At 38.3% G+C, this 10,641-nt stretch overlaps 1 protein-coding gene across 1 annotated transcript; it reads left to right on the top strand.

The window, feature by feature from the left end:
- Positions 1–121: 121 nt before the first annotated feature.
- LZIC (leucine zipper and CTNNBIP1 domain containing) lies at positions 122–10,410 on the top strand. Its single transcript, XM_052653876.1, is given in 9 exon segments — positions 122–184; positions 720–878; positions 4,140–4,248; positions 5,765–5,900; positions 6,472–6,570; positions 7,865–7,960; positions 8,258–8,339; positions 8,829–8,867; positions 8,870–10,410. Coding segments are annotated over 7 exon segments (597 nt in total). The 5' UTR covers positions 122–184; positions 720–878; positions 4,140–4,147; the 3' UTR covers positions 8,914–10,410.
- Positions 10,411–10,641: the final 231 nt, after the last annotated feature.

The raw sequence follows: 10,641 nt of genomic DNA on the forward strand, positions 1-10,641 counted from the left end.
CCAATGAGGGTAACACCCGCGGCCGCACCCGCATTGGCTCCGGGAAACCGGAAGTGCGTGCGTCTGAGTGAAGTGCTTCTCCGGCAAGCTTCCGCCGAGCTCAGGTAGGCGGGGCCCCTGGCTCCTAACTCTGGAACCTTCGGGTAGGCGGAGGTGGAGAGGGGACCTCGAGGGCCTTGAGGAGGTAGTTTGATTTCTGGTCTGGGACGAGCGGAAGAGTTTTGGGGACAGCGGATTCCCGGCGACCTCTGGTGGCAGCCGGGCCTAGTCGAGCCCGCCGCCGCAGGGCCCAAATGTGGGAGCTTCAAGTTCCCCGGTGGGAAGTGGGATTTGGGGCTGTGACCGGAGCTGCTCCCTTACCGCGTCCGAATGCTTGAGGTCCGCTGCTCTTTTCCAGGCAGGAAAACTTGTGCGCTCCAGCTTTACTGTTTCCGTGCTTCTGGGTTGGACAGCTTCCCTCAAGGCAGGTCCGGGTGCGGGGTTCTCCTTTGTCACCCCTCTTGACTTCAGAAAAACCTGAGAACGACTGCCGGAGACACAGTCGAGAGAAAATGGGTTTCTCCCCCCTCCTCCAACCCCCTACCGCCCATTTGAAGTTTTCCTCGAAAGAGAGGTTGTGTTATATTCTCTGGCTGCCTAAGTGGAATTTTCGGGACTGCTTTAGGCCACGTTTATATATAGTAAATAAAACCACTCGTTAATCGTTTCCTTTTTCCCAGACAACTCCACCCCTAGGTGGTTTGAACTTTGAGCCTGTTTAGTCCTGATGAGAAGTTTCGCTTTCCTCAAGTTTAAGACACTTGGAACTTCAAGAATTGGAGGTTTATGCCAATTGAGACCGGTCAGCACTGAGCAGAGTTAAGAGTACTAAGAGACAGGTGAGCGTGAATGAGTAACTTCGTCTCCAGATTAATTTTTGAGAGTATTTTGCAGTTTTGGTAAAAGGTGCACCACCTTTATTGAATACTAGGTGGTGCCCGCGAGTTAATCTTTCTGAGCTAAATCTCAAATAATGTAGCATCAGGGTAGGGTTTTTAAAGAGTTTCTATCTTCCCTGAAATTGTTTTAAAATACCCTTACCTGGAGAAGGAAATGGCAGTCCACTCCAGTACTATTGCCTGGAAAATCCCATGGACAAAGGAGCCTGGCAGGCTACAGTCCATGGGGTCTCAAAGAGTCGGACACGACTGAGCGACTTCACTTTCCTTTCACTTACCTCCTTAAAATACGTTGTGCCTTTATACAGTTCATTCAGTTATTGACTATCTAGTTTGTATTAAGTGCTGAAGACTCTAAGATAAAGGATTCAGACTCAATTTTCTGCTTGCAGTTTACAGTCTGGAGAGGAAGACAGACAAACCACAAGCTATAATGAAATCACATATAATTCGTCAGATATAGTGCTTAATAGAGACTAAGATGTAGAATGCAGTGGATAAAGCAGTCAGTTCTCATTATTCGTTTACTTTTATTCGTTTGTTTATCCAGTACTTTCTGTCTGCCCAGCATTGTGCTAGGTGGTGGTGTGTAAAGAAAATGTAAAACCCCTATTCTCAAATAAGTCACAATCTAGTGACTGGGAGGAAACCAAGGAAGGCAGTATGGAAGAGGTGAAATTTGACCTTGAAGAATGAATGATTTGGCCTTGATAAGTAGAAAAAAAAAAATACAGGCTCAAAAGAGAAAGATGAAAGTGCATGATATGCTTTGAAACAGCAAGTAGTCCAGTATGGTTAGACTGTAGGAAATTAAGCCTGAAAAGACACTTTATTTTACATTAGGTTTCCCTTGACTTACACTGAAAAATTCAACAGATTTAAAATAAAATTTCAATGTGTATTTCCAGGAGAAATTATACATGAAACATAGTTACAGTAAATTACTTTCTGGCTAACCTATTATACATGAACTAAGCTATAATAAATTACACTTCTGGCTATAATGTAGTTCATTTATGTTTACATATTCATGATTGTAGATGATTTCAGCCAATTTTTTAAAATACAGTAAAAAAATATAACAGATGCAGTAGTAAGTCTAGCTTTTCACTGACTGCATCCTGTTTTGAATATCATATAAGGAATCTCCATTAAAGTTCCACATGTGGAATCACTTGGAAATGGTTAAGTGTAGGAAAATTTTAAGTGCTTTCAAAAGTTACCCTGAAAGAAAGAAAGTGAAAGTTGCTCAGTCTTGTCCAACTCTTTTCGACCCCATGGACTGTACAGTCCATGGAATTCTCCTGGCCAGAATACTGGAGTGGGTAGCTGTTCCCTTCTCCAGTGGATCTTCCCAAGGATTGATTCTTTACCAGCTGAGCCACCAGGCAAACCAAAAATTTACCCTAGGATTTAAGTTTTGATGAATATACCTAATATTAATGTTTCCTAAAAGGAATGTGAGTGTAATTTCTGTAAATGGAAAAACTCAAACACTATAAATGTTAAGGTAAATGCATACAATATCAATACACCAAATCAGGAGCTTTTCTATACCTTAGCAATAATCAGAAATTGTAATAACAGGGACTTCCTTGGTGGTCCAGTGGCTAAGACTGCACTCACAATGCAGAGGCCCTGAATTCAATCCCTGGTTAGGGAACTAGATCTCACAGGCTGCAACTAAGATCTCACATGCTGCAACAAAGACCTGGCACAGCCAAATAAATAAATATTAAAAAAAAATAGAGACACTGTAATAACAAAACCACTATTTCCAATATTAACAAAAAATACAAAATATCTAAGAACAGCCAGTGTTCAAAGCCTTTGTGAGTAATGCTTTTTTTTTTTTTTAACTAAAGACCATGAAAGAAAGCCTAGGTAATTGGAGAGATATATTGCTTAATTGAAAGATTCAAATTTCAAGGATTCAGGTTTTATCCATATTAATTTTAATGTAACTCTTGTCAAAATTTCAGTTGAATTTTGGGAACTAGTTGTCAAACTGATCCTTAAATTTATTTATAAGAGAAAATGTACAAGAATAGCCAAGAATTTGGAGGAAAAAACCCACAATAATAAAAGTAACTCCTTATCAGTCATCTCTATACACAAACTTTAAAGCTGTAATAAATAGCAAAGTAATGCCTTAAAACCAGAATATTGTCAACGAAACAGAGTCTGTTTCTATTGAATCTCAAAGGTAGCATAAATAAATACCAGTAGAACAGTTTTGGGTCAGTTAGTTATCCATTTGAAAGAAAATTAAAGATCCCTATTTCACAGCACTAACAACAACAACAAAAAACTGTGGGTGCTTAAAGAGCTCAATGTAAAAAAATATCTATAAAAGTCTTAGAATACAAAATAGTATATATTTTGGAATTCCTGGTGGCCCAGTGCTTAGGACTCAGTGCTTTCACTGCCAGGGCTCAGGTTCAGTCCCTGGTTGGAGAACTAAGATCTTGCAAATTCTGTGGCACAGACCCCTCTGCCCCTCCCCCCCCAAACCAAAATAGTATATATTTGAAAATCTTGTAGGGTTAGGGCCTGCTTTCATGGGACACAAAACTAAGAAGACATAGAGAAGATAGGTTTGGCCATTAAAAATAATAATTTACCATAACAAAAAATACCATAAGTAAAATTTTAAATTAGGAGATAAGAGGTAATATTTGCAACATAAAAACAAAAGACTTTATATCCATATTATATGAATCAGTAAGAGAAAGATAATCCCATAGAAAAAGGGGCACATTTCCAGAGAATAAATTCATATCAAAAGTTGTTCATGCCTACAGGTCATTAGGTAAATGTACACAAAGGTCAACAAGATAACACTAGGAGAATTCTGAGTCCTGGAGTGTACTTACTAAGAATGAAAAAGGATGTTAAAATGAATCTTGTGGAGCAGAGGCACACCTGATCTGTTTCCTTATGAAGCTGTATTTTCATTTATCAAATTTGTTTAGTAAGATAGATCAATAGTTAAAACTTCTGATTAATTTGTCAAGTCAATTAAGACTGCCAGGCATTTTTGTGGGGGTGTTTATATGAATTTAAACTTTTCTGTTTCTTTGCACAGCTATCTTCCCCACACCTGTAGCTCAGAAAGAGTATAATCTAGTTTAAATTACACTGCTATATTGAATCATTTCAAATAACCAGTACTGCATGTGGGTTTATTGTTCTCCTTAGAGATTAAAATGGCTTCCAGAGGAAAGACAGAGACAAGCAAACTAAAGCAGAATTTAGAAGAACAGTTGGATAGACTAATGCAGCAATTACAAGATCTGGAGGAATGCAGGTAAGAGTATAATTGTATACTGCTATGCTGTAAAATGGCGTTTTTTTCTACAGTTAGATTATAAGCTCTGCGTGTGCAGTCCTGTGTGTGATTCTGGTTTCCCCTGTAATGTTCTTCACAGTGCTTTGTCTGCTGGACAACTAAACTCAGTATAGGTTTTAGAGTTAAAGAGCAAGTCTTTAGCTTAATTACAAAGTGAGTGTGAACTTGGGCAAAATGCTTAACCACCTTGAGTTTCCATTTCCCCAAGTGTGAAATGGAAATAATAACACCCATCTTGTCTTCAGTATTTAAAGTAGCCCTGCCTTGTATCAAACTGAAAAAGTATTACTTGAACTTTCTGGTGTGTGCTTTCACCATTAACTGCTCAAAGGTCTAAGATTGCTCATTGCCTTTTTAACAACCTTGAAGATTGTTGTAAACATTACAGATGAAGAGACTGACTTAATGCTTGGCCCAAAGCAAATGTTTATTAAATGGCTTGTTTGGAGTCCCCAGATGGCAAGTGCTGCATTGTTGTTGTATTTCAAAGTACATAAAATTTTATCCACCATTAATGTTTTGATGGCTCTGAAGGGGCGGGTGGGCTACAGAACAGTTGTGCTGGTGGTGGTGATAGTGGATGAGTTAGTTTCCTTACCCAGAAAAATCTTCAGCTAGCCTTTTCCCTGATAGGGAATCACAGAGTAGGTAACGAAACTCCCTCAGCACCTGTATGGAAATGACGTTCTCTGGCTCTCCGACAGTAGGAGATCAAACCAGTCAATCCTAAAGAAAATCAACCCTGAATATTTACTGGAAGGGCTGATGCTGTGTAGCTGAAGCTCTAATACTTTGGTCACCTGATGGGAAGAGCCGACTCATTGGAAGAGACCCTGATGTTGAGAAAGATTAAGAGTGGGAGAAGAAGGGGGAAGCAGAGGGTGAGATGATTGGATGGTATCACCAACTCAGTAGATACGAGTTTGAGCAAACTCTGGGAGATGGTGAAGGACAGGGAAGCCTGGCATGCTGCAGTCCATGGGGTTGCAAAGAGTTGGGACATGAGTTAGCGACTGAATAATGATGATGATGATAATTATGACTATTTATTAAATACCTATTTTATACCAAGAACTTTTCATATTTCATTTAATGCAAGGAAGGTACTATCATCTGCAGCTTATAAATAAACTGAGTCTTGGCTAGTTAAATATCTTATATTTAACTAAGGTTATACCTAAGGTTATACCATTGATTCAGAGACTGTCTAAAAGGAAGTTATGTAGTTTGTTAAGCATGCCTCACTTTGGTAAGAAAAAAAAAACAAGGTTATCAATGTTGCAGGATAATGCCTACAGTAGTATCTGAACACATTCATTAGATGCATTTTTGATATATTTCCTTTCAGCCTTTTTTCCACCAACATATTTTTTGTATATATATGTATTTGAAACCTTGGTGTATAAATACTGATTTTTTTTTTGTCTTCTCTTGAAACTCTATATTTTTTGGTATTATGTCCATTATACTTCAGAGAGGAACTTGATACAGATGAATATGAAGAAACCAAAAAGGAAACTCTGGAGCAACTAAGTGAATTTAATGATTCACTGAAGAAAATTATGTCTGGAAATATGACTTTGGTCGATGAACTAAGTGGAATGCAACTGGTAAGCATAATTTATTTACATTGATGACACAATTTGTTGTGGTTTTTTTTCTCAGTAAATATATTTAAAATATTAATAGAAAATATACCCTGTTGAGGGCTTAACTTCTGGAGGAATGTCTGCTAAGTCACTTCAGTCGTGTCCGACTCTGTGCGACCCCAGAGACGGCAGCCCACCAGGCTCCCCCGTCCCTGGGATTCTCCAGGCAAGAACATTGGAGTGGGTTGCCATTTCCTTCTCCAATGCATAAAAGTGAAAAGTGAAAGTGAAGTCGCTCAGTCGTATCCGACTCTTCGAGACCCCATGGACTGCAGCCTACCAGGCTCCTCCGTCCATGGGATTCTCCAGGCAAGAGTGCTACTGATGGATAAAACAGCATTTGCTTCCAGATCTTCATCTAGTTGTTTGTTTTACTCCAGTGACTTGCATGGAAATAGCAAATGGAAATTAAAGTTGTAACAGTATTTGATGAACAAAGACGACCTATTAAAAATTGAAGACCCATCAATCAAATATTGTAATATTTGATTTGTTGAACTGTTTTTTTTTTTTAACCTTCTTGTATTTCTAGGCTATTCAGGCAGCTATCAGCCAGGCCTTTAAAACCCCAGAGGTCATCAGATTATTTGCAAAGAAACAACCAGGTCAGCTTCGGACAAGGTTAGCAGAGGTAAAGTTTCTTTCAGTTGATCTAATCACTTTGTGTATTTCTTTTCTCAGCCCAAGAATTTGCTCAGTGTGATGTTCTGAAGTTTAAAACTTGGTCAGTTGAAAATGTACAACAGCAAGTGTGAACCCTAATGTAAAGTATAGACTGTGGGTGATTATGATGTGTCAGTGTTTGTTCATCAGTTGGAACAAATATACACTCTGATAGGGGATGTTTATAACGGGGCTAGTGTGCATGAGTGGGGGAGGCAAGGGATGTATGAGGAATCTCTGTACCTTTTGCTCAATTAACTGTGAACCTAAAACCGCTCTAAAAAGTAGTCTTACTTTAAAAAATTGGTCAGTTGATTTTAGAGCTACAACCCACAGTTTCCTGACAAAATTAATCCTTTATTGATAACAAATACAGAGGTTTAAACAGCATATGGCAGTTGAAATTGCTACTGACTGCCTCTACCAAGACGCCACATTTAAAGTTTTACTATTTAGTTCTGGAGCTCTGAATTGAAATCCCATCTAGCATTCATTAGCAGCACCAGTGCTTATGGGTGTGTGGCCTTCCCTATCTAAGAATTTCAAACATCCTTGTAAACCTGATACTTGAAGAAGTCTGTTTATAGACATGAATGTAATTAAGATGTTAATAAGTTATATGCAGCCATTGGTAATTTAATAGCCTAGTGATTAAGAGCATGGATTTGGGACAGATCAGCTCAATTTGTACCCCTGCTCTACTATGGACATATGTGATGTTGGCGGAGTTCTCTTCTTCGGTCTCTTGCTGTTTCCCCATTTGTAAAAAGGCAGTAATGATACGTCTTCTGGTTCTTATGCGGTTTAAATGGAGTAATATGTGTATGTGCACTATTACTAATGCAGTGTGTATGTACATAGTACCAAGGCATAGTACATGCTCTCCATGTTTCTGGTGGTAGAGGTGATATTTAATCAAAGGTCAGGGGATCTGTAACCGGTTGTCTCTTTCAGGCCTGTAGACCATGCTTCAGTGTAATGAAATGGAGTTCTTAGAGGTAGCTCCTCTTTAAAGGAAGCTGTTGACCTACTAATTCCTTAGTAGAGTTTGTAACTAAGACCGTGGTGATGATTAGTACCAAGAAATATTAGAACTGTGTGAGAACATTCCTATCATGTTTACCTTGAATTGTTTTTATAGTTTTTTTATAATATTAATCAGTAAAGGATCTTTTCTTAAAGAAGTAGATCTAAAAAGCTTGATTTTATGCAAAGAATGTTTTTAACTTAAATACCATATGCTTCACATTCATCTGTTATAGATGGATAGAGATCTCATGGTAGGAAAGCTGGAAAGAGACCTGTATACTCAACAGAAAGTGGAGATACTTACAGCTCTCAGGAAACTTGGAGAGAAGGTATCTGTATTTAATTCAATATATTAGGTATAAGGAAAGTGTGGGAAGTGTTTGGTATAGAATCCTTGCCCCTACTGGTTTCTTGGCTTGCGGGATCTTAGTTCCTGGAGCTAGAACCTGTGCCCCCTGCAGTGGAAGCGTGGAGTCTTTAACCACTGGACCGCCAGGGAAGTCTCTAGTATATAGCTTCTTGATCTGTAATTTAGTTTGTGGTCCTATGACATTCTTAACAGTGGTTCCTAGAACCACTTGTTAACATCTGAACTCAGTCCTTTGGGCTTTGTTTTGTTTGTTTAGCTGACTGCAGATGATGAGAACTTCTTGTCAGCAAATGCAGGTGCTATTCTCAGCCAATTTGAGAAAGTCTCTACAGATCTTGGTGAGTACTCTTGTATTTCTGAAAGCTGGACGTGAATTATTGCTTCAGATTGACAGATGGTGTGGGTGAGATAAAATGATGGTCTTTTCTTGAGTTAGCAATGAAACCAGAATTATTTTCTCTATAAACCTCTTTTAATGGGTTTATTTCCCAATACTTTTTAATTAAAAATAATCAAGTTAGTATAGCCTAATGTTTTAAAAACATTTGTAAGCTAAATGTAAATATAAAAGTAAATTAAGATTTTACATGTTCTGTTTCATACCTGAATTAAAGTGTCTGTAACCAATAAATTGCCTGTGTAGCTGAGTTGTTTGTGCAAGGGAAGGAAATGGGATGGCAGTGGGAAGGTTTAGGGATAATGCACCAATAATAGAAGCTCATTTTATTTCCTATTTTAGTATCAATGTGATAGGTTTTCCTTTCTTTACCTGAACTGTAAATGCATTTGAAATGACATCTTTGTTTATTATGTGTCTTTCTCCTTAGGCTCTGGAGACAAAGTTCTTGCTCTGGCAAGTTTTGAGGTTGAAAAAACGAAAAAATGATATGGTGTGAACGCTTGGGAGATTGATGACATTCTTATTGTAAACGGTATTTTTCTTCTGGGGAGTTTGAGTTATGGCAGAGAAGTCAAGAGATTCATGAAATGTATTCATAACCTAAGAAAAAGTGACAGAAAAACGTACTCACTGCTTTTGTTTATGCCCTTTGTCATTGTGCTTTGTGTAGGGATACACACTTCAGTCATTCTGGCCTTGTTGGGATGGAAAGCCTCATGAACCTTGTTCATTATAGTTTGTCTGTTTAAGAGAAAACAGTGTCTCTGCCTGTTTTTATTAACCCTCCCTGTTCTTAAGTGCTGATAGTAAATGAAAAGATGTGAAGTGACAGTTCTTTTCTGCTCATAATTTATCCCCATTTGTTGGAGTAAATAATGTAGCAACATCAATAGACCTCATATATGTTCATAGCATTTTAGAGTTCTGTGTGATCTTAGAAATCATTTTCATGTTACATACAAGGAAAATGAGGCTCAGAAAGAGCAAGTGACTAGTTTGTAGTCTTATTAGAGACAGAGCTGGGGATAAGACTTGGGTGTCCTGTCAGTGTAATGTCCATTGAGTTTTATTTATTTTGTGCTACTTTTAAAAAATAATTAAGACTTATTTGTACAAGTCTGTGTTTATGAAAATTCAGTGTCCCAATAAGTTGTCACTGAGGGACTATTCTCCAGCCTGTAAGCTCTCAGTATGAATGGTGCCCATTGTGTCTCTGAGTTTTGAGCTTGGAACAATGGGAGCCCTGTTGCGAGTCTCCTGAGGTGACTTAACCTCCTGTGTTGTTTCACCAGGGAAGCAATTGGAAGTGGCAGCTCGAGGCCCTCCCTGTGTGTGACCTTACCACCCAGAGGGTGGTGACCGTAAACTACTATTTACTCTTCAGTTTTTGGAGAAACACAAAATAAGTTCCAAGGAGTAGCCAGTTTCTCTCCTGAGTGTTTAGTCTCTCTGCACACTCAAATATGTAGATTTTCACATATGTATGTATGTCAGCTTGTTTCCCAGGCTCTGGCCACTTTATATTCTTACATGTTTTTCTCAGTATTCTTTTTCTTTTAAAAATGAAAAACATTCTTAAAATGTTTAAAGCTTCTTATATACTGTAAAATCTAGGTGCTCTGCCAACTGGACAAATTAGGGGAACTCAGCTATATTAATGCCTTATATGGAACTTGTAATGGGTAATTTTTTATGTATTGGTTTATGATGATCCAAAACTCATTAAATTGTGACAAACTAAGGAAAAGCAGATTACCTGCTATTTGTTTAGGGCTTTGCGGTCAGTCATCATTATTTCATTATTCTGTGTGTTCTTTTTAACCGAAGTGAAATTCACATGACATAAAATTCACCATTTTAAAGCGTACAATTGAGTACACTCACAGTGCTGTGTGGTGATCACCATTATCTAGTCTAGAACATTTTCATCACCCCCAAGGGAGCCCCATCCTTACTAAGCAGTCACTCACTCCTCCAGCAATCACTCATCCACTTCCTATCTCTGTGAATTTACCTATTCTGGACATTTGGTATAAATGGTATTATATAGTATGGGACCGTTTGTGTCTGGCCTCTTTCACTGAGCATACTATTTTTGAGGTTAATCCACATTGTCGCATGTATCAGTGCTTCACTCATTTTTAATGGCTGAAAATACTCGCTTGTGTGGGTACCATATTGTGTTTATCCATTTATCTCTTGATGGACATTGTGTTTTTTTCTCCACTTTTTGGCTGTTG

The sequence above is a fragment of the Budorcas taxicolor genome, chromosome 16 (assembly GCF_023091745.1).
Source record: "Budorcas taxicolor isolate Tak-1 chromosome 16, Takin1.1, whole genome shotgun sequence".
NCBI classification, from domain to species: domain Eukaryota; kingdom Metazoa; phylum Chordata; class Mammalia; order Artiodactyla; family Bovidae; genus Budorcas; species Budorcas taxicolor.